The following is a 23,694-nucleotide window of genomic DNA, read 5'->3' as shown; positions in this document are numbered from 1 at the left end:
AGCTTTGCCTACAGAGCACTGCAACAAGCACTACACTGGGTGGGCCTTGGCCAGCACCTCTATTCCCGGAGGCCTGCATCAGGCTTGCTTATTGGAACCTCCCTGAAAGGAGATAAAGAAAGGCAGACCTAAAAGCATAATAATACGACCACACGGGAGTACCCTGAGCAATCAATCAAGCGATCAACAATCAATGTGGTTGGATTAAATGACCTATTCAGTGGGTGCCTGGCCTCTGACAGAGGTATTTTTAAAGTTAATCTTTTGTGATGACCACTCAAGGAATCCTGACCTTACGCCCAGTCGCAATGGGAGTAAGAGAGAAAAAGGAAAACCAGATTAAATATTTAACGAGAGGGTTTCAAATGATTTTAGTGTCTCATGATTGGTGGGTTTCAGATGTAAATTCTGGTTAAAGGAGTCAAATAATACTTCCCCAGCGTGTGCTTTTCTGTGTTTTTACAATAACAGATTCCCTTACTTCATGTAAACTCTGAAGACAGAGTCAACAGCATCCTCCAAAATGCCTAATGGAGAGAGCTGGGTTGGGTTTAATGGCCTTGAACGAAGCTTCTGGATAATATTATAGTGTTTCTGCATAGTTCTCTTCTTTCTATCAAGGGACACGATTTTGTCCTTATTAAAATATACAACTAAATATCAGCACATGGAATTAAGCCTCATCATCTACTTCATTCCCAAGAAGAACAATAGTCAATATCCTTTTAGACAAAACCCCACACCACTAGAAAATGTGGGGAAATTATAAGGAATCATAGACACAGGGGAACCAGAACTCCATTTTTGAAAAAAGACATAATTTGATCTGAAAAGGAAGTATCTGGGGCATCTCCCAGAATATTTACTAAAGTAACTGGTAGGCAGATGTGGCATTTGGCATCCAGGTGAAAAAGGTCTGCTTGCTGCTGTGCTCAGCCAGTGAGCAGTCAATCCGAAAGGTGCAAAGTAAGAATAAACAGCACTTGAACAGACAGGTTAAGTAACTCAAGATTAAATTTAAAATCCTACAGGGAAGAAGGTAGGTGACACAACTATTTTCATTTTCAGTATCTTTACCTTTTCAGTATCACTAAATGAATAATCACTTAGCCATAAACTCACAGTGGCTGATGTAAACGAACTTACCCAATTAAAATCAGAATGTGTATTGAAACTCTGGTTCAGACTGTAATATAACTAAAAATATCAGAAATATATTTTAAGACTATTTTTCAATATGCTAAACTTCACAAATATTTAATAACTCAGCTTTACTGACAATTTCTTAATATTACCATAAAATATGTTTTCTTTAGTACAGCGATTTTTAACTGGCATGCCCCAAGAATTTTTAAAACGTACAATACCTGGCTATTTAGTCAGAGGCACTGACCTCTTTTCCCTTAGATTACCAAATTTAAAAAAATGACAACAGCCAACGCAACAATAGCTGTCCTGTGTGAATGAATCAAAACCATACTTATTTTTTTTTTGTCAGATTGGCAAAAAATATATTTTTTGGTGTGCCTCAATATTTTGTAATTAGTTATGTCTGCCATGAGGTGAAAAAGGTTGAAAATCACTGCTTTAGCAGATGAACCTGAGTTTAGTATTTAATCACTAAAGTCAGCTATCTTTTTCTTTTGTGACTGAGATCCTAAGCTATACTGCTCCCCAGTGTGACCAAAAGCTTACATCTATGGTATGGTTGGCTGGGGCTGTGATTATAGTCTGTGGTAAAGCAAACTAGACCACACTGTGAAGAAAACCCATGGCTTTAGTCTTGATAGCACTGCGGTAAGAAAAATTCAGGGTCTACTTACAAAAACAAATCAGTAAGTCAGAAATTTGCTCATTTGATAGTCATCCATTGAATTAGTAAGGAAAAGGCTGACATTCTTTGAGACACTGATACAAGTTCATTCATTCATGTACTCACTCATGTATTCCCTCAATCATTCTACCAGCTTTTATGGGTACCTTCTAAGTGCCAAAGATAGAAAGAAAAGTGGCCTTAGAGTCTAGTGAAAGAGGTAAACAAATCAATACAGTATGATTTGTGATTATTCAATTTAAAGCAGGTAAAGTTTCTATATATAACTTCTGAATCAAATCCAAAAATCAGTAAGTTAATCAACTGTCAAGAATTTAACCTAATTCAGAAATTTCCTTTAAAGATCTATACTTAGCCTAATATTAATATAGCACCACCTCAGAACTGGCTAATCAGTTTATAGAATTAACAATGGATTTAAGTAAAGGCAGCCTAAGGAATAGAAAAATGATTTCCCATGGGGTAAGTCATACCCTTGTCCTATCACATGAAATCACCCTTCATTTTTCTAAATACTGATGCAATAACCTATTTGTATGAACTTTCAAATCAGTATATCTCAGATACTCACTTCAATATAATTCAAGACTTAATTTATGGAATACTTAATTGTATTCGAGGTACTATACCAAGGAGGGTGAAGTCCATTCCAGAGAACAATGCAAAGCTACAACCAAGCACGACTCTAGTTCTGAGCTAGCCCTGGCTGACTTCAGGTTGCAGGTAAATGTTAGGTCTTTCTGATTGGTCTCAGCTCCTGTAGACTTACAAGCTTATTAATCTAAGCCATTTTCTACCTGACAGATCTTCAAAAATTTGAAGACAGCTATTGTGTCCTAGCTGAGGCTTACTTTCTCTGTCCTAAATATTCCCAGAAAACTTCAATATTCCTTATATAACACAGTTTAAAGAAATGAGAGAATTCTTGCTTCTCAGATAATTGTTCATTGTCTTGCAGCTAGTAGTATAAAAAGGGCACTTTCTTTATACTTCAAAGTGGGTGCTAAACTCTTGGGAGGATCAGGGGGCAAGATACCTCCCAGTGACTTGCAGTCACTTGCAATTGCCCTGTTTGGTGGAAACAGTCCAAACCCATCTGCATAGTTACTGTAAACCCAAGAATCTTGGAATCACTGTTACATTCTTCTTCTTTTCCCAATAAGCTAAACAGCCATCAGCTAAAGGAGTAGAAGCATTAAGAAAATCTGATTAGGATGGACTAAATAGCAATGATCTGGTTTTAAACTGCCAGAAGACCTTTTATAGAAGACCAAGAAACATTCGATTCATTCTTAATATACATGGGCAAAAAGTTTTGAAGACAGTATCATTACAAGTATGGAACTGCTCTTTGACCATCATTCACAACAGGAAAAATAATCACCCAGATTACTAATGCAACAGCTTCCTCACACGGTTCCCGCAGACAAATTTCTTCCCATTCCAATTTCCTCTTCACAATGTTTTAGAAAAACAAGGCTGATTATGCCGTGTCCCTGCTTTAAAATCTCTCTTGGCTTCCTTCATTGCTTAGGTGATAAGATACTAACTCCTCAAACTAAGGATCAGATTTCTTGCACCACCTCCCCAACCTGCCTTTCTGGATCTCGGAGAGCTGTCATGCCACCCCGCACAGTTCACCAGGCTGCAGGTGGCACTCCCAGCCCCAGCCCGCTGTGTGACGGGAAGGGCCCTGGTGTATCTTTACAACTCCCCCCATTACAAGGTGAGCAGGCGGGGCCATGAAGAGCCCCACCTACACCTATCTTCTCAGAACTCCAAGCCCTTTTCTTTGCAATTCTTTCTGTATCAAAAGAATGCATGTTTCCCAATTCCTCTGCAAATCTCACCAAGTTTTAAGACTTTAGTCAAATGCTCCTCTCTCTGTGAAGCCTTTCTCCACTTCCCTAGGCAGTATACCTTACTCAGTCCTCTGTGGTCTTGTGGTCTTAGGTCTTATCTCTGTAAGAGCAGTTACCAGTTTATAATGTGATTTTGACCTGTGCAATTCCTTTCTTTTAATCACACACTCACTCATAAGCTCCTCTGAGTACCAATTAAGGATTTGTGTGCTATTCACTTTTATGACCTTAGCACTCATTATTGTGTATGCCCGTCACATAATGATAATCAATAAAGGTTTGTTGAATGAATAGTGAAACAGAACATTTATTCTGTTTTGGAAAAGAAAGCTGATCTCAGTAAGGCTCAGGGAAAAAAAAAAGGAAAAGGGAGGAAAAGAAGTTACAGTGGATTTGGCGTGACTCTTCCGTGGAATTATATGATGTTGCTATATAATAAAAGATAATTATTTTAGTTGACCCCTGTAATCTTCATCTTTAGAGCTAAAGAGACAAAATTTTTACAGTCATGTTTATTAAAGCCAGTGCATTGGCCAATTATGATTCTCTGTTTAATTGAAACTATCAAATTTAAAAAAGGAAAAATGGTGCATGTATCTTTTTACTATCAGTTATTGAAAATGACTGGTTTTCCTCAATCTAAATAACTCATATATACCGTGTCAAAATTTTTTTACTTTTTAAGCTTCTATGTTGATCTGACAAAGCATTTAGTTGATATGTTTGTTCCTGTTTACTTATCTAATAATGAAAAAATAATTTTTTCTTTGATTGAGATTTAAAAGGTACTGAAATCAATCTGTAATGAAACTCAGTATCTCACTATAACTGCATATTTTTGGGTTGTTACAACTCAAGGTATCACACATGTTCCTTAATTCAAATATTTGCTGTATGTGCAGTATCACTTAATATGGCATTTATTGCAGCTGGTGAAAATCTTTCAGAATTCTGCCATGTGGAATCAAACATAGTCTGCACCTGGTAAGCAATCTTGGCTAGCAACCTGAATGCTGTTCTCAGGTTACTTTAAACTTTGATCTCAAATGCAGACACCTAGACAGCTGGTAGGAATGTTCTCTCCTTATCAGTTCTTAAGACTGCAATTTCCTTCTTGGATGAGATGAGTGGGTAAAACTTCAGTGGTGTCCATGGCTCTTTTGGGTTTACTAAGTCCTGATCTTTTATATTGGGTCAGCCAAAAAGTTCATTTGGTTTTTTCCGTAAGATGGTTCTAGTACCACTTAATTGTCTTCAATGTCATTCAAAATAATTTTGTTAGATTGCATGTGACAGCTGTCATATCAGCGTGCTTTTAACAAAAAACATCAAAATTGGTGAATTTTTGTGTAGCCATTTTAATATTGAAGACAGAAGAAAATAAGCAACATTTTGGCTTGTTATGCTTTATTATTTCAAGAAAGGTAAAAACGCAACTGAAATGCACAAAAAAATTGTGCAGTATATGGAGAAGGTGGTATGACTCATCAAACATGTCAAAAGTGGTTTGCAAAGTTTCATGCTGGAGATTTCTTGCTAGGAGATGCTCCCATGGTCAGGCAGAGGAGGTGAAGTAGAGAGTGATTGAATCGAGATATTAATTGAAAACAATCAACATTCTACCATGTGGGACATAGATGACACACTCAAAATATCCTAATAAAGAAAGTTATTGGTGAAGGTGAAAAATGTGTCTTTTATTTTATGGAAAAATCTAAATGGACTTTTTGGTCAACCCAATAAATAACTGAACCTAAATAAACCTGATACCAAATGATATTTTTTACTCCTCTTTATAGCAAGTGAGGGTCTGGGTGCCTTATGACCTTCTCCATTTTTGTTAATTTACTCTTGAGTTGTAAACCATGTGATTGAAAGAAAGTCAAATCGGAATATTTCTTTTTTAAAAGCTGTTTAGGAGAATAAAGGACTCAATTTGAATCAATAGTTCTCAGCTAGGGCCAGATCTCCACACACCCCTACCCCCCAACCCCCGCCAGGGATATCTGTTAATATCTAAAGACATTTTTGATTGTCGCAATCAGTAAAGTGCAACTGGCATTTAGTGGGTCGATAAATCCCCATTCATCCAATTGTTTTTCTCCCGTAATTAACACATTAATTTTTCTCTGCCTGTTTTCAATATTTTTTCTTTATCCTAAATTTTCAGTGTGATGATAATGTGTTTGGGTATGGACTTCTCTGAATTCATCTAGTTTGGGTTTTGCTGACCTTCCTGGATATGTAGCCTTATCACATTTGCCAAATTTGGGACGTTTTCTTGCAGTAATTATTTTCAAATATTTTTTTCTGCACACACTTGTTCTCCTCTTCCTCTCCTTCAGAGACTGCTGACACAATGTCAGACCTTTGGATATTGTCTCAAAAGTTACTGAGGCACTAATTATTATTTTTTCAATCTTTTTTTCTGCCTGTTGTTCAGATTGGATAATTTCTATAATTCTATTTTCAAAATGAATGGAAATTAATGAGACTCTTTCCTTCTGTTATTTCCATTTTGCTATTGAACCCATTTAGTGAGTTTTTCTTATTTTGATTACTGTATTTTTCAGTTCTAAAATTTCCATTTGTTTATTTCTTCTATTCCTTTGCTGAGACTTTCTATCTCCCCGTTCATTTCCAGAGAGCTTGCCCTTACTTCTTGGCGGGCATCTGTGACAATGTCAACAATAAAATAAATAAATAAATAAATAAATAAAAGGCTTTGTTAGATAATTCCAATGTTTGTGTCATTCACAAGTGGTGTTTGTTGATTGTCTTTTCCCATATGAGTTGAGATTTTCCTGGTTCTTTGTATGCTGAGTAATCTTGGATTGTATTCTGGATATTTTGAGTATTATGTTATGAGAATCTGGGTCTTGTTTAAACCATATGTAGAATTTGACATTTTTGTTTTATCAGGAAATCCACCTGGTTGGATTCAGGATACAAATTCTGAGCAGCCCAGGATGGGTTGTGGTTTCAATGTCAGTTCTGTTTCAACACTCCTGCAGCACTATTTTGACCTGTCTTGCCTGTTCCCATCCAGTGGCCAGTCTGGAACCCAGCAGTGGGGAATCCCTTAGTTCAGTTCTCATCGTCACTGGTAGGTATACTGCTAAAGATCAGACCAAAACCTGTATACCACATGGGTGAGCCCAGGAGTTAAAAATAACTTGATAGAATTACTTTTTAAATCTTCACCTAGTAATCTCCGTAGTACTTTTGTGTCTCCTGGGACATCCCTTTTCTGACTTCTCTCTCTTGGGAGGTAGACTGCACGTGATAATGTTACTTAAATCTAGCCCTGTCAATCAATCCTAGATCTTGCTAAAATGCCTTAAACTTTGTTATGTGGATTGCACTCATCTCTGGTTTCTAATATATTTACACAATATTCATTATTTATTCATTCAATAAATATTTATTGAGCATTTACTATGTGCCAGTCACTGTTTCAGTGCATAATAACCAGGCGCTTTCCCTCCAGAACTTACATCTAATTTGAGGGGAAACAGAAAATGGAAAAACATTAAGTAAACATACAATATGTCAAAAAAGGATATGTGCTATAGAGGAAAATAAAGACAGATAAAGGAGGCAGGGGTATAGACTTCTGGTCAAGATGGAGGTGGTAAATACACCTCACCTCCATGCACAGCTTATAGCAAAAAACACAATTAAGACTACAAAACAAATACCACCCAGAACTATCAGAAAACCAAGCTGTGTGGAAGTCTGACAACCAAGGATTTAAATAAGGCACATTCATCCAGATGGGTAGGAGGGGTGAAAGTGCAGAGAGGCACAGAAAGGCAAAAGTAGAGAGGCATGGACAGGTGTGGAGAGGCGAGGAGAGGCATGGAGACGCAGAGTGGTGCAGAGACTAGAAAGGCAGTCCCGTATCCATGTGTGGTGGAAAAAAATGGGAGGGATACCTTGCGAGTGAGGGATCCCAGCCCCGGTCCAGACCGCCCAACCATGGGTTCTAGCACCAGGAAGATAAGTCCCCAAACTTCTGGCTGTAAAAATCAGAAGTTTAGGGTGGCAGAAGAAACTGCGTGATTCTCAAGAGACTCTTCTTAAAGGGCCCACAACAGACTTAGGACTCAAGCAGACCCACCAACTCTGGGATTCAGCACCAGGGCAACAGCTGGAAAGGCATCAGTGGCATATGGGGAGAAAGGGAAGTGTGAGTGCCAGGAGGCAGCTTCCTCCTGGGCCAAACTCCAGAGGCCAGGAGGCAGCACTGTCCCCTCTGTGAGCCCTCCCCGACACAGAGCAGCAGAGCGGTGACACATGTCGCCCTGCCCTGGCGATTACCTAAGGCTCCCGTCAATACAACTTAACAGGTGCACTTTTCTACAATAGGCCACGCTACGAAGACAGGGAGTCAAAGCCGTTCTACCAAATACACAGAATCAACACAGGGAGGCTGCCAAAATGAGGAGACAAAGAAATATGGCCCAAGTGAAAGAACAGAACAGAACTCCAAAAAAAAAAACTAAATGAAATGGAGATAAGCAACCTATCAGAGGCCGAGTTCAAAACATTGGTTATTAGGATGCTCCAGAAACTAACTGGGTATTTCAATGGCATTGGACAGAAGAAAGGAGGCAGGGGTACAGACTTTTACTCAGAGTGAAGTGGGAACCCATAGAGTGAGAAACGGAGTACTGGAATCTGCTTCAAGTTAAAAGGATTGTTCCAGTTTTTCCTATGTATGTATTTGATCAGTCATTTCAAAGACAACTTGGGAGGTAAGGCAGTTGGAGCTGATGTGCAAGCTGCCATCTTGCTCAGAAGTTCCCTGGTTTCATGTTTTTTCATTTTAATAATCCTAATACTGTATATGCAAAGCATATTTTTAAAGTGTACTTGGAGAATAGGCTAATAAACAGCATATGGGGCTGAATTAGTTAATGGGTAGTTTCCCCACTTCTTTACAGTAAACAGTGACAGGTGTATTCTGGGCTAATTTTCTTTAACTTTTTAGTTTACAATAAATAATTGTTTTCTTGTGTGTCTTATACCATATGTTCATTATAAAAACTCAGAAATTACAGATAAATAAACTGAAGAAAATTAAACTAAGAGATACCCATTTAAAATAATTTTGGTCCATATACTTCCAGGTTTGTTGTTTTTGTTTTTTTTTTTTACCATATATAAGTTTCAAGTGCTTTTCAACAACTATTCTCAATGTAACTATGGATTTAACTAATATAAGTGCTGGTAATACCATATCATGCTGCATGACAAAATGTCCAACTTAGCTGATACCAGATTTTTAAAAACTGTATCACTTTCTAAGGCGACACACATATACCATCTGCTTAGTGTCCTCTTTAAAAGTCTAATAAAGTTTCTGAACTGATGATGCGTGCTCTTGTCTAGTCACTTTCCAGCTACATTTATACCAAGGTAAATCACACATGTCCTTTTGTCACTTAGCAGAACCAACTTAGCTATTTATTAAGCACTTACTATGTGCCAGCCATCCTGATAAGCAATTTATAAATACACACTAAAAATATTTCCTAAAATAGTTCAGAAACCTATATCATTATAAGAAATGAGTGTGGTTTTGATTTATAAAACTCAAGAGAACCAGTTAGTAGTTAGCTTGAACTATTCTCACTTATTTTTCCAGGCCCCATCAATAATTAAGCTGTCTCTTGAGGCCACCATTTAATTCTTCTGCTACACTGCACTAAAATGCTTTGAAAAAGTTCCTCCTGTTCTATTATTTACTACTGTTGCAGCAGCATACTAAATCACATGTGGTAGCTCTCTGCTAATAAAATAGTCACTTTATTTTTTCAGGGGATAGATACTTAGTGGTAAATCACAGCCATGGCCATCTTTACTCCACAAAGGCAAAAGGTAAGAATTTCATCAAAAGCATGAAATTCTAATGCCACCCTTTGACCTAATAATTCTACTTCAAGGGATGTAGTATTAAAAAAAAAAAATCACAGATGTGTGAAAGATTATCACAGTAGTGACATATAGTCTCCTGAGACTGAGGACACATTTAGATGTCAAAACAACAGAAAAATAATATGGCCATGCAGACAGGAAAACACTATACAGGCATGAAGCATCCTCTTTTAAAAGATTGTTTCTAGACATGGGAACAATATTTTACATGAAAAGGGCTGGTTCAGAGCTGAATGCAATGAAATCTCAATTTTGTAAAATTCATATATAGGTATGTTTGTATACTATACATGCATGTTTGTCATGTAAATACTGAAAATAGATAACCCAAAATATTTATAGTAGGTAGTGTTTATATGAGTAATTCTTATTTTGATTTTTATATTTTTTAGTTTTCTAAATTTCTACAATGAATGTATATTTTTATATTAAAAAAGAAATAGGCTCTTTTTCTTTCATATACAGATTAGCAGTTTTCAAAATATATGGACCTCTTCAAAACAGGGTTAGAGCCTTAGAAACCTATAGCAGACTTGTATCTTTTACTCACTTATATTAAAGGATCTGTCTGAATATTTAACGTATTTTAAATGATCTAATTGGAAACACAGCATTTCCCCCCATGAAATGTCTTTGTTTTCTTTCATATTGGGGTATTTAAATAGAATATGATTGGCTTTGATCAAAATGAAGAATAACTACAAATTTCCAAATCTTATTAGTAATCTGTTATCCTTCCTTTCAAATTAGGCCACCCAATCAATAATACCAAAGTGGATTAAATTCCTATGAGTCTGAATCTGATAACCTATAGCATTTATGACAAAATGGGGTAATTCTCAGTGGCTTGGGGCCAGTCTCTGCTTCTTTGAATCCCTGCCTATCATCTATGATGAAGATGCCTGACAGATTTTGCTGCCTTATCCAGAACTATTGTTCTTCAGGACTTTCATAAGAAATAAATAGGGCCAAGAACCACAATGTCCCAGTTCTCAGAAATTCCGACCTATGCATTGAGTAACATCTCCAGTTACCCCTAAAAAACACCAAGAGTCGTCATAACCCCCTAAGACATATGGGCAAAGAGAAGAATATATATGAGTCAGTTTGACCCTACAATTTCTGTCTCTGAGCCTTTTGCTCCCTCATCCTTGAAATGTGGATTATAATCCCCGTTCATCAGGTAGCTATGAGAATGTGTGAAGTACTGTGTAAACAATGCAGAGCACAGTGCTTGGTGCACAGTTAAAATTCAGTAAGTAGTATTGCCAATGTCATTATTGGTAAAGAAACAAAATAAATTATACTTGTGCACATATTTATACAAACTAAGAAAGAAAAAATAATCATAATTTTAAAACAAGCTGTGGGGAAATGACAGACTTCAAGATAATTTAAAACACACAAGACATAATTTAACATACTCGAATGCTACCATTTTATGGTGCTCTTTCTAAACTACACACTTCTATTAACATTCTCAAAATTGGTAAATAAGATCATGTGATACGGTGCTTAAATAAAGTGATTACTGCAAGCTGGCTGGGGTCTTTCCTGCGACTGTGACTGCTGACATTAATTAATTTTGTGTGTGTGTAGCACATGAAGTGCACGTTTTCTGGCTGCGGCACCAAACCAGGTGCAGAACACTCTCTTTCCGCATGAGTCATGGAAGGAGGCAGCAAAATCTCATCATTCCAGGAGGCAGGCCTGGGGAGTGGGGCAGGAGCCACCCCATCAACCCTTGTTTTTTGGGAGAGGAATGAGAGCTGGTAATGAAATGAACCCATGTGTACAAGCAGTCTCCAATTTCTGACCTTCTCCTAAAATGGCAAAGCAGAACTTAAGAGTGAAAAGCAGAATCCGACTCTATCCATGCTTACATTGTTCATACATAACAAAGGGTCTGGAGCTGAACAACTATTACTGTTGAATGAACAAAGAAATCAATGAAATCTCCAAAGTAAGGCTCCCCATGTGAAATAGCTTTGAGGGAACTGCAAGGCACTGGGGTTGATCAACACAGGTATTTGTTATTCTCTGATATCGGACTAATTGGTGAAATGTGAGAACCAAAATTTTAATTCAGCTTCAAGCAAGGATGCTGTGAGGAGGGCATTTTTCAGACTCCACTTACAAATATGGGTTGGAACTTCATAATAAGTGACATACAAATAACTTGTGATGATCTGGATGTGATTATCACAGTAGTGCCTTATAGTCTCCTGAGACTGAGGACACATTTAGTATAACGTCTACTGTAATCTCGCATTACAAAATTATCACTAGTGTGTGGAGAAACTATACACAATATAGATAATTATAAAGACAATAGCTCAACGTTAGGACATATTAAGCCTGGAAACTGGACTAAACAGCTTTCCATGTATAATTTATGAATCCTCTATGCAATTATTTGAGATAGGTTATTACTCTAGTTTATACATGTAGTAACTTGAGGCTTAAGAAGTTTACAAATATTGAATACGTTCAAGTCCACATAGCTACTAACAGTGGTAAAGTTAAGATTCACACCCACAATATCTCCAGAGCCTAAAAGATGAATCACTGGTATTCTGACCAGCAGGCTCCACTTAAAACTCTAAATGTCTAAATCTGAAATGATCAATATTTAAATAATTGGGTATTGTTTTTGTTTTTAAAAAGCTTCACCTTTTCTACCTGTTGAAAACTTTCTGTCAAGTGGATGCAACTATTTCTGTAACTGGTTCTGATGTGATTAAAATTTAAGTCTTGAAGCTGTTTCCTATACCTATGCATAGAACTACATGTCTTCTTGATAACTGTATCCATTTGGATACAAAAACATTCCTAGAATTATCTGCTCCAAACTCTATTTGACTCAACAGTTTGGTAGAGGATTCTCTATGACTGACTGAACTAAGCAAGATACAGCTGTGCAAGAGGCTAAACCTGCCAAGAACCCAGCATCTTCCTGGATCTCCATACAGACAGGAGTAGCTCTGAGAAGTGAGGAAGTCTTAAAATCTTTTCCCAAAAAGAATGGTGTTCTGCTCACTAAGGGCTCCAGAGCAGTTCTAAAGGTCACTCAGCCTGGCTGTGATGGTGTCTTTCCATTCTAGTAGAACCATACACTGGAAGAAGAACTGGAAAAGAGGAAGGTTGGTGATAAAAAAAAAAATGAAAAAAAAAGCAGAAAAGACTAGACTTGCTTTTTAATCTAAAGGGACCTGAAGACCTAGGGACTGGGCAGATGTGGGTTCTGGCTTCCTCTTCTTTCAGATCACAGATGTGTCCTCATGGGCTGATCTGGCTCTTCAATAACCTCTGTTCTTTCCCTTTTGCCCTCTATCTCTCTTGTTCTTTCTTTTTCCAGCAATAAATATACATGGAAAGGTGGGGTGTGTAGTCTGCTGGGTTTGCTTCAGGAAGGTAGAATTTGATACCTATAATTGTAATGACTGTTAACTTTCCAGTGGTCAGCAATGATCAGGAGAAGCCCATTCACCCACTAAATGCTAAAGTAACCAGGAGTCCTCTATAAATCGGCAGTTCCCAAGGGCTACAATTCTTTGAGTCCCCGAAGATCTGGATAAGAAGAAACTTCTAGGAAGCAAGCAAGCAAGCATCTGTGCGTGTGTGCGTGTGTGTTTATGACATGTTCTCCAGACCTTTTCTTCAAGAGCCAGGAACTCATTCCAACTACTGGGAATACTGGCTGTTGAGTGTCGGACTCACAGCTGATTGTTCTCTGAGAATTTCCCTCCACAAAAGGAACTGCTTCACCCCAAGGTTACTTAGTCCCTCCCCGAGGGCCACTCAAATTCAAGGACTGCAAAACAAAGATGAAGTCTTTTGTCTGGATATAAGATAACACTAAAAGGCCATCCCAGCTCCAGAGCTTCTCCTGCCCAGTCCTTCCTTCCTCGCTCCCTTAGAGTGAACAGTGCTCTCCTGAATCTCTCTAATCCTCTCCGATGGTTATAAAGCAAGTAAGTGGAAGGGCTGACATTCAAATCCAAATCCATTTGAGTCTCAGCTCTAGACCCGTATCAGCTTTATCAAGCGCTTGACTTTGATTTATGAAATACAAATTGTAACATCTTAGCAAGACATATAAAGTTCCTTTTTATATGACCGTCCTTTCTCGCCTCAGAGCCCATCACTCATGCTCATACAATCCCTGGTCCAGTCCCGTCAAAGTCTTTCCTTTCCCTGAATGTGTCACACTTTTGCTTTCCCTGCAATAGACCATTTTCCTTGTCCCCTTGATGACCACGTCCTTCTCCTACAGATCTCATTTCAAGTGTTCCCTTTCTTGTGGAGAATTTCCTTCAAGCTCCCGCAGTTGTACATCCCTTTGGCATGGCAACTGTTAATTATTTTAATGAGTCCCTGCAGGCAGGGACATGTTTTTTGACTCTGCTTCTGCAGCCAGGCATTTTAAAGATGTTTTGTTAAATGTAAATAAGTAAACTCAATTGAGGTGCTTGTTCCAGAGGCCTTGGCTGAATGGTTGCCAGCACCCCCATGACTGGGAAGCACATAGCGCCATCCAAATTTGGACAAATTGCTACCTCCATGAACACAAGGACTAGTTTTTCTTCATCTATATGGCCTCTCCAAGCCCTAACACCATCTCCTGCTCACAGAAGATGCTTAAAAACAGAAACAAAAACAAACAACTGACCAAGTAAGGTCTTGGTTGAAAGGGCTGATGTATGAGAAAATTACTTCACTTTCATGGCCCAGTCTAAACTAATTTTTTTTTCCATCTCTACTTTTAAGGATACATAGGATATTCTTGTATTTATTTTCTTTTTAATTAATATGCTCTTAGTTCTAATTATTTTTAATCCTTACCTGAGGATAAGTTTATTGACTAGAGAGAGAGGAAGGGAGAAGGAAAGAGAAAGAGAGAGAGAAACATCAATGTGAGGGAGAAATATCGATCAGTTGTCTCCCATACGTGCCCTGACTGGTGATCGAACCCGCAATCTTTCGGTGTACAGGATGATGCACCAACTGAGCCCACCAGCTAGGGACGCAGTTTTAAATTTATAACATTTCTCCTTTGTTTGAAATATTTTTCCACCTATTAACTAGAGCAAATGGTGGCTTGGAGTTTGCCAACTTCCACTTGTAGGTCAGAAATCAAATCTAATGTTAGGATACATCAAACATGACTTAAGAAGTTTTCCAGCTGGCCTGCTTAACACTACATCTTTGTTTTAAGGGGCCCCTTTGAAACATAAATATGTCGTTAATCCACAAGTTGGTTTTTCCCCCCACTTTCTGAAACTACTAATTATTTACTTAACAGAGGCACAGATACTGATATAGGCACCAAACGCCACTAGTACAAAGCTGAAGTGGGGGTGGGAGGAAGCCTTGACTTAGAAACAGAAAACTGAAAGCCATTCTAATTGGGCAAGTAGCTGCATTCTCTACTCGGGAGATGGTCCAATTTTGTTATTACTCTCAACAAAAATGTTCAAACAACAAAAAAATTGCTGAGAGCTGGCTAAGACTAGTAACAACGATAAGAAGCCTTAAAAGCTAAGTTTCTCCTTCTTCGTATCAATAAGTGGATTTGGGAAGGAGCAAGCTCTCTGGTATGTAAGGGACAGAATTTTCTGTGCCCTGTGGAATTTTTTTCATGTCACTCTATCACCGCCTCCACTGCTTGTCTGGAGGGAGTAGAAGAAACTGTGATAACATTTTCCCGAGAGAGCAGCACATCTGGTTATCTTGTTCTTCACAAGTCTCAGATCAGGCGTGAGCCCAGAACAGAGAAATGAAGGTTTTTCCTTCTGGTCTGGTTTTTCATAACTTCAGGCAGTCTGTTCCTAAGGTCAGATGTGCAATTGGTAGACACATCTCATTCCAAAAGTTTGCTCACATTGTTTAGGTCACAGACTCAGTGATTTAACTCTATAAGTATGCTTGCAGAGGCTTCACGTTTAACTAAAATATTAATTCATTTTTTTTTACCCAATATTTATTGAATCCAATTAAGTAACCGCCCCTTCCCGATCATGGTTATAGGCAGAGAGGTTATGGGAAAGCACAGGATGGCAGGGTTGGTGGAGGGTACCTTTTTAAACATCCTGGTGGAATCCTCGCTTATCTGCATGAACCTCATAATCACATTGTTCAGATAGATGTCACTCAAGGTGGCATGGTCTTTGCTCTCTCTCCTCACTTGGTTCAGGAGCAAATACCAACAGTTCACTGGAGACAACAAGTTCTGGTCTTTCCTAAGAAAGTGAAGAAAGACAGAATTAACATCAATTTCCAAGCTGCCCCGATCAGCTGAGGGAAGACACCAAGGCAAACTAGGAGCCACAAGAGACAGGTTTTTTCACTGTTCTTTCTACTCTGGGTATTGTTCACACCAGGATACCCAATACCCACCAGAGCAGCCTTCTAGACTGTGATAGAACAGAACCAGCAATTTCTTAGGCTTGGAAAAAAAAGCTTGGACCAGGAATACTAGTCAAAACCCCCTCTCCTGACAAGGGCCATGGGACCCTACCATGTAGAGTACTCAAGCAGTTTCAGCTTTAAACAATCCATTGAGGAAAGCAGTTCATGTTTACATAAAAATCTATAGACTACTGTCTCACAGATAGACTGTGGTTTGCCCTGCACACAAAGTCTGTTTTGAATGCTTGCTCTGTTGCTGGAAAAGAAATTTGGCTAGGTATGCTTTCCACGGAACATGAATTTGAGGCTTATTTATTAATCCCCTGATACGTAACGTCCAACTTCCCCAAAAGAATCAGAACTTTATAGCATTGTCTCAAGGCTTGTGAATAGAAGCAGAAGTATGCTGGCTTAAAACTTGCCACGTGTCCCGTTTAAACCTATTAAACTACTTTTAGCTTTCTGACTAGTTTTTGTTTGTTCTAGATAAATCTAGAAGTAAATATAAACCACAAAAGAAGGCTTGCAAAAAATCTTGAGGAAAAACCCTGAACAAAAACAGTGACCAACTGAGATGTTACTACTTTAAAAAAATTAAAGTACAACTTTTATGTGACTTTTTTGTTTTGTTTTGACATTAAAATCTAACTGTAAAATGGCAAAATAGTATAGAATGTTTATCCTGACTAAGAAACACAAGTGCCAGTCTATGAAACACTTTGTCCTACTATTATTCATGATCATTTATAACTCTGGATATTAATGAAATTAGGAAAAAATCATTAAGTAGGATCTTTCTGCCAATAAACCCCTCAGCTTCAGGATTTAACACTGCATTAAGTCAAAACCCTCTCTCTAAAAAAGAGGAAGTAGAGGGTAGAGGTAAGAGTGGGTGTAGAGGAGAAATCCCTAATCTAGAGACTTAGCACTTGTACTCCTAGGAGGAGCTGCCCATTGTCCCAGCTGGCACACTAAGAATTACTGCCCTCACCTGGAGAACCCCATTTTTTTCTCATAGCACTCGGGCAAAGGGCAGTGGTTCCATGGCAGACAATAGAGCCTTTCCACTGACACTCTCCATCCCCCCAGCCCCAGAGGTAAATGTTACCTTCTTATATTAACTACTATGTATATCCTCTATGCTGAAATGGCCCACAAAGCCTTTGAAAACATTTCATACTTCTTTGTTTCCTCAGTGCCCTGCCCATAGTAAGTATTAATTATTATTTCATTCATTGAATAAATACTTGTCATTGCCCTAATAGTAGTAGTAGTAGTAGTAGTAGTAGTAGTAGTAGCAGTAACAGCAGCTGTCATTTACTGAGTACCTAACTATAAGAAGCAGTCCACAGGTCAAGAGTGTGGAATACAGATTTCTACTGCCTAGGTTCAGTCTCCAGAACCACCACTTACTAGCTACGTGATCTTGGTCAAATTATTTAACTTTTCTGTGTCTCCGTTATGTCATTTGTAGACTAGATAAAATAATAGTATTTATCTTATAAGATTATTATGAAGATTAAGGTAACATATTTTAAAATGCCAACCTAAGTGCCTTAGATCCATAGTAAGTGCTATATAAAGTTAGTTCTTAAAAAAATTTTTTTTTAAATTTATTTTTAGAGAGAGGGGAAGGGAGGGAGAAAGAGTGGGAGAGTCATATCAATGTGTGGTTGCCTCTCTTGAGCCCCCTTCTGGGGACCTGGCCCGCAACATAGGCATGTACCCTGAGTGGGAATTGAACTGGCATCCCAGGCTACTGCTCCATCCACTGAGCCCTACCGGCCAGGGCTAAAGTTAGCCCTTTTTATCCAGGGGCTGGTCTACAGACTATACACACTGACTCTACTTAATCCATTTAACCCTTACATTACCATTTCAGGCAGAGATTCTTTATATCCCCGCTATCAATGACAGAACTGAACTTAGCAAGGAACAGTGATTTACTGAACACCAAAGCTAGTGTCAGAGAATCTTTTATTTCTCATTGTTTTTCTTACATTGAATTTATTGGGGTGACATTGGTTGACTAAACCATACAGGTTTCAAATGTACAACTTAACAAAACATCATCTGCACACTGCGTCGTGCACACATTGCCCAAAGCAGTCTCTAGCTCCGTTTATCCCCCCTTTGCCTACGTCTACCTACCCCACCCCTTTTTCCCTCTATCACCACATTGTTGTCTGTTCCCTGTATCTATACCTCTATTCTATATATCTATTTTGTTTGTCAGTTTATTTTGTTCATTAGATTCTAAATATAAGTGAGATCATACGGTATTTGTCTTTCACCCCCTGGCTTATTTCACTTAGCATAATACCCTCCAGTTCCATCCATGTTGTCGTGAAGGGTAGAGCCTCCCTCTTTCTTTCTGCTGCATAATATTCCATTGTATAAATGTACCACAGCATTTTTTATCCACTTGTCTATTGATGATGCTTTGGGCAGTTTCCACATCTTGGCTATTGTAAATAATGCTGCAAGGAACATAGGGGTGCATATATTCTTTTAAATTAACGTTTTGGGTTTCTTCGGATAGATTCCCAGAACTGTGTATCAGAGGGTCTTTTGAGTCCAGGAGGCTGATCCAACCCTTGGTTTTTGCATTATGCAGCGGCAATGTTAGGCCAAGGATTGTTCTACATAGCAAGTCTCCCCAAGCTGAGTTAAGAGCTAGACTCTAAAAGTCCATCTTAAATGATTGGTGAAGTGCTAAATGACTGTAAGTGCTAAAGATTTAATATTTGTTTGTGAAGACGAGAAGAAATGTTGTGTGTGGACTGCATGCCAGCTATCAATCACATCAAGAACTTTGTCAAGTTTCTCATTTAATGGTCATAAAGTCTCGTTGTACAAGTTAGGAAACGAAGGCTCAGAGAGGTTAAGAATTTTACAAAAGGCACACTGTAGGTCAGTATTCAAATGAGGTCTGCCTGACTATCCACTTCCAAGTTTTTTTGAGATATAATTGACATATACCTCTGTATAAGTTTAAGGTATACAGCATAATGGTTTGACTTACATATATTATAAATTGATTACCTGTCTGACTTTTTAATAAAGCCTGTCTTTGAGCTTTCCCTCATCCTGGTTTGTCCTTTCTGTAGATTTATTATCCATCTACATTTATTATTGAGTATGGCTACATTCAGTACTATATTCAATAATAAACTTACTCAGGTCAAAGAAAATCCCAAGTTGCTTACTTTTTGAAGAAAACTAGTGAATAAGCCAGGAGAAACAAAAAGGGGCACCTATCCACAAAGGGACTAGACTAAGGTACATGGGCCTGTGACTATTTTTAGTTCACAACCAGTTACAGAGTACAGAACACAGAAGATGACATTCAAAAATATTTACTGAATGGATGAATATTTACTGAGCTTTATTCTTATTTGCAATCACTTTAAGAAGGAACAGTTATTATAAATGTGAATATAGTACTGGCTCCAGTCTGTGTCAAGTACATTGAACATTTGTTTGCCCTGGAAATCATCACTAAGGTTTATTTCTATACTATACCAAAGTTAGAGGTTAAAGTCATAGAAAAAAAAAAAGGGGGTGAAAGGGCTGGTTGGGTGGCTCAGTTGGTTGGAGCATCATACCGTATACCGAAAGGTTGAGGGTTCGATTCCTGGTCAGGGCACATACCTATGTTGCAGGTTCGATTCCCGATTGGGGTGTGTATGGAAGGCAACAGATTGATATTTTTCTCTCACATTGATGTTTCTCTCTCTCTCTCTCTCTCTCTTTCTGTTGCCCTTCCCCTCTCTCTAAAATCAATAAACATATCTTCATGTGAGGATTTTAAAAAGGTATTCCCTATGCAGAGTAGTTTTGCATTTGCTTCTGCTTCTGTACCCCAGGGATAGCTCCCCCCCTCTACAAAGCCAACAGTGAAGGTAAAGACAGGCATCACTGAATCCTCCTCCAATATGGAGCCAGGCAGAGTAGACAGGCCTCCTTGTTGTCATCCAGTGTAGGTGGGTGGATGGTTTTCTGTTTTATCATTTCACTGAGAGAGTAGTTCTATGGGTCCTGATTTTAGATTGGGAAGCAATGTGATAGGGTTGGTGGTGGGAAATCCACAGTGAAGCCCTTTACCTTGCCCAGCCCTCACCTTCTGTTCCCACGTGGGACTTAAGAGCGGATACAAATGCCAATTTGATTTTCAGTTCCCTCTTCCTTTTCTCGTCTCTGGAAATTTCCCTTACTTTCCTGTGAGTTCAGTTACACATTTAAAAGAATGTCTATTATATTTTGATGGAATTTCTGGGAGTTTTGCAGCAGAAGTATTTTTCAGATGACCCAGGCCACTGCATTTCCAGAAATGAAAGACTGTTGCCTTTTTAATATCTCCTAAACAAGTCTATTTCTACCTGCAGTGCTGCTAGTTCACACCACTGTTGCATGAGCCTCTACATCGGCTCCCTCTCTCGATGACAGTGTCCCCCAGTGCACATTCTTATCTAGAGTCTTTGTCATCATTTTAAAATGCAGGTCTGAGCTGCTTAAAACTCCCCAAAGGCTCCTCATGCCCTCAGGATGAAATCCAAGCTGCTGAGTATGATCCGCAGGCCTCCACGGTCTGGCACAGTTTAACTTCTCCCAGGGCCTTCCCTTGACGCTCCCTTCCCACCTTCCCTGCAGGCTGGCTTTCTGTCAGGTCGGCCCGTGACACGCTGCGTTTTCCTGTCCTTGCAACCGTGTACTCTATTGGAGTTGTCTGCATGTTTATCTCTTTTTGACTCGAGAATTTATTATAAATTCCGTTATCAGAAAATCCTGTAGGTATTTTTTTAAACAAATGAAGTACAATTAAGATAAGGTTTCATTACACTCAATCATAAGCATTTTATCGAAGACCCTTGTTTTAAGTCAGTTTCAATGGCAATGACCATAAACATGATGCGGGGGGTCATGGGGACTAAACTCAAGCAACTCTTATTGCTTATTTTCATATAAAATCACTGCGGAAATCCTGAGGTCTCTGCTTGAACAATTGGCTATTTAAAATTTGCCCATCCAAATATATACCTGTGGTAGGTACCAACTCCTAACTGTTTGTAGTCAAGAATTAAGAAGTTTATGCACTGGCCAGGCAGCTCAATAGGAGCACTGTCCTGACAAATCAAGGTTGTGGGTTCAATCTCCAGTCAGGGTACATACAAGTAGCCATGAATGAATGCCCAAATAAGTGGAACAACAAGTAGATGTTTCTCTCTCTCTCTCTCTCCCCCTCTCCCCCTTTTTCTCTCTCTCTAAAAATCATTAAATAAAAATAATTTTAAAATGCTAAAAAAGAATATAAACTTTATATTCTCCTTAAATATAAAGTTACCCACAAATATGTATTTATTGGAAAGAGAAAAGTGTGAAGAGAATACTATTAACTTAAAATGTGATAAATTGATGCCCATAAATGGAAATGGTTGCTTTTAAATATGGGGATATGCCAATCAATAGCTTATGAGATAAAAATGGAAAGTTCTAAAACCAAAAAAAAAAGGTAGTGAAAAAGTAGGATATCGCCTGGGAAGGGTGTATCTGAGTCAAGTCTCTCTTACTTGTACTGCTGATGATCCTTAGTGCTTCTTGTTTTTGCCATGAACCTTTCTGCTAACTTCTCTAGGTTCCGAGAATATTCTGTCTCAATTTCGGCTTTCTTCCGGAAGAAGTCTTGCAGGTCCTGGAGAAGCTGAACTCGCATCTCCGTTTGCTGCTCCAGGCATTTTTGTTGTTCTACCAGTTGAGCTCGAATTTCTAAGGAGAGAAGAGAATCCATTTGATGATGTCACAAAAATTACTGAGGTGTGCTGGCATGTGCAAGATAAAAGCCATGAACCCTATTATACATTTAGCTCCGTATTGGACCTTTATGAAACTGCTGTGTCCTGGCTGGCTCTTTAAATAAGGTGTCTGCTGACACTTTAAGAGAATGAGACAAGCCTTTGGAAAGAATGTAATAAATTAGAACAGAAACATGGGTTACATTTGCAATGCCACAAACATGCACGGAGTCATGAGGGAAAAAATTAAAGCCTTTCAGATAACAATTCGTAACATGTGACATCTTTGGGTAGCTGAGTACATTGTAATTTTTTCAACAGCATTTTACCTCAACTACCCCCTTTGAGTTTGAATGGCAAAGAAGTGAGCATCATTTCTTCCAGACTCTGAACCATCACATATTTGCCAGTTGGCACATACGGACACTGACATCTGGTAATTTTTATTTAGTGCATAAATTTCTAGTTTGTAAAACACACAGCTTCAGGGTTTGTAGGGATGCTGTACTTAAAAATAATTTCTTCCTACATCCAAAAATCCATTCATAATGGGGCAACCCTCGGATCCCGCTATATTACTGTACTCACCAAGGGCTCTTCACTGTTACTAACAGCCTTATCGAAACATAATCCTAAAATGAATCTTTTGACAATTTTAATCCATCAGGAACACAAAGGTTAGTCATTTAGTGATTTAGCAAAAACACAAAAGCATAAGTGTGTCATGTAAAACTATCTGTAAAGGACCGTAACAATGAAACATGTGTTTTGGAAAATGAGATACAGTAACTAATGACTACTGATTTGTTTTTGTTCTGAGATCCAGGGCTAACCTCCAAAGACAAGAATATTCATATTGGAAAAACTTCTTTATTTCATTTTTTCCAGGGCATAATTCCTAAAAGTGAGGACTGAATCTAATTCAGTGGAGTTAATAGAAATCAGTGTCCAAATAACATCTCCTCAATTTGTTATTTTGCGATAAAGAACAGCTGAGCTGATGATATAAATATATGCATACACTTGTCCATGTTTAATCAAGCTCATTAACAGCTTAGTGGTCAAGTTCTGAATAGGGAGTCAGGAAATTTGCTCAATTTAATAATCCCTAATAATAATCAAATACTTACTATTCTACAGCTTATTGAAGTTAAGTACTAGTGTATCCCCATTTTACAAATAAGAAACTGAGGTTTAAGGAGATTAAATACTTTCCCGAGGGACTTCAGCTACTAAGTGGCAACCCCGTCCCCCACCACACTGTTGGTCAGATTAATAAAACATTTCTGCCTGCCTTCTATCCATGCAACATATTTTGAGCACCTGTAATGTGCCAGGCCTACATACTGACAAAGAAGATTTACAATAACTATAAAACAAGGTCTCTGCTCCCAATAAGGTTATGTTCCAGGCAAAACTGTTTCAGGGGAACTTTGGCAGAAGATACAAGAGTATTTCTCGAGTGTCCTCTCTCAGTTTCTCCACTTCTGGTTTGGGGGATCCTATTATTAATCTCACAGAAGTGTGGTAAACACATGAGTGAGGACATTATTATAGGCTTTTAACTACCATGAACAACATCTGGTTTTTAGGCAATCAAAGTAAGTATTTTTCAATACAATATTATTTTAATCATGTCTGCCAAGCTCTTTCACCCATGAATATATAACTGTTTTTGTTTCATAAAGAAACAAAAAGCAAGGGTGGGCTTATTTCTCATTCAGGAATCCTAGTCTTTTAAGACTTAATAATGTTAGCACATCTCAATTGGCTTAGCTGTCAACTAGTTGTGTGTGTGTGTGTGTGTGTGTGTGTGTGTGTGTGTGTGTTTAATAGTGCTGAATAAGAAATA

General features: G+C 38.3%; 1 protein-coding gene across 2 annotated transcripts in view; it reads right to left on the bottom strand.

Moving 5' to 3' along the window:
• SRGAP1 (SLIT-ROBO Rho GTPase activating protein 1) overlaps positions 1-23,694 on the bottom strand; it is a 251,609-nt gene that overhangs the window by 118,338 nt on the left and 109,577 nt on the right. For both annotated transcript variants that reach the window (XM_054580037.1, XM_054580038.1), the window contains exons 2-3: positions 21,621-21,816; positions 15,719-15,881 (exon numbers count right to left, since the gene is read on the bottom strand). In XM_054580037.1, the coding sequence (XP_054436012.1) occupies positions 15,719-15,881; positions 21,621-21,816 (359 nt within the window). The remainder of the gene's footprint in view (positions 1-15,718; positions 15,882-21,620; positions 21,817-23,694) is intronic.

The sequence above is a fragment of the Pteronotus mesoamericanus genome, unplaced genomic scaffold (assembly GCF_021234165.1).
Source record: "Pteronotus mesoamericanus isolate MK-2021 breed Mesoamerican mustached bat unplaced genomic scaffold, CSHL_Meso_final contig_56, whole genome shotgun sequence".
Lineage (NCBI taxonomy): Eukaryota > Metazoa > Chordata > Mammalia > Chiroptera > Mormoopidae > Pteronotus > Pteronotus mesoamericanus.
The sequence above is the reverse complement of the archived record's forward strand: the minus strand, read 5'-3'. Positions and strand labels throughout refer to the sequence as shown.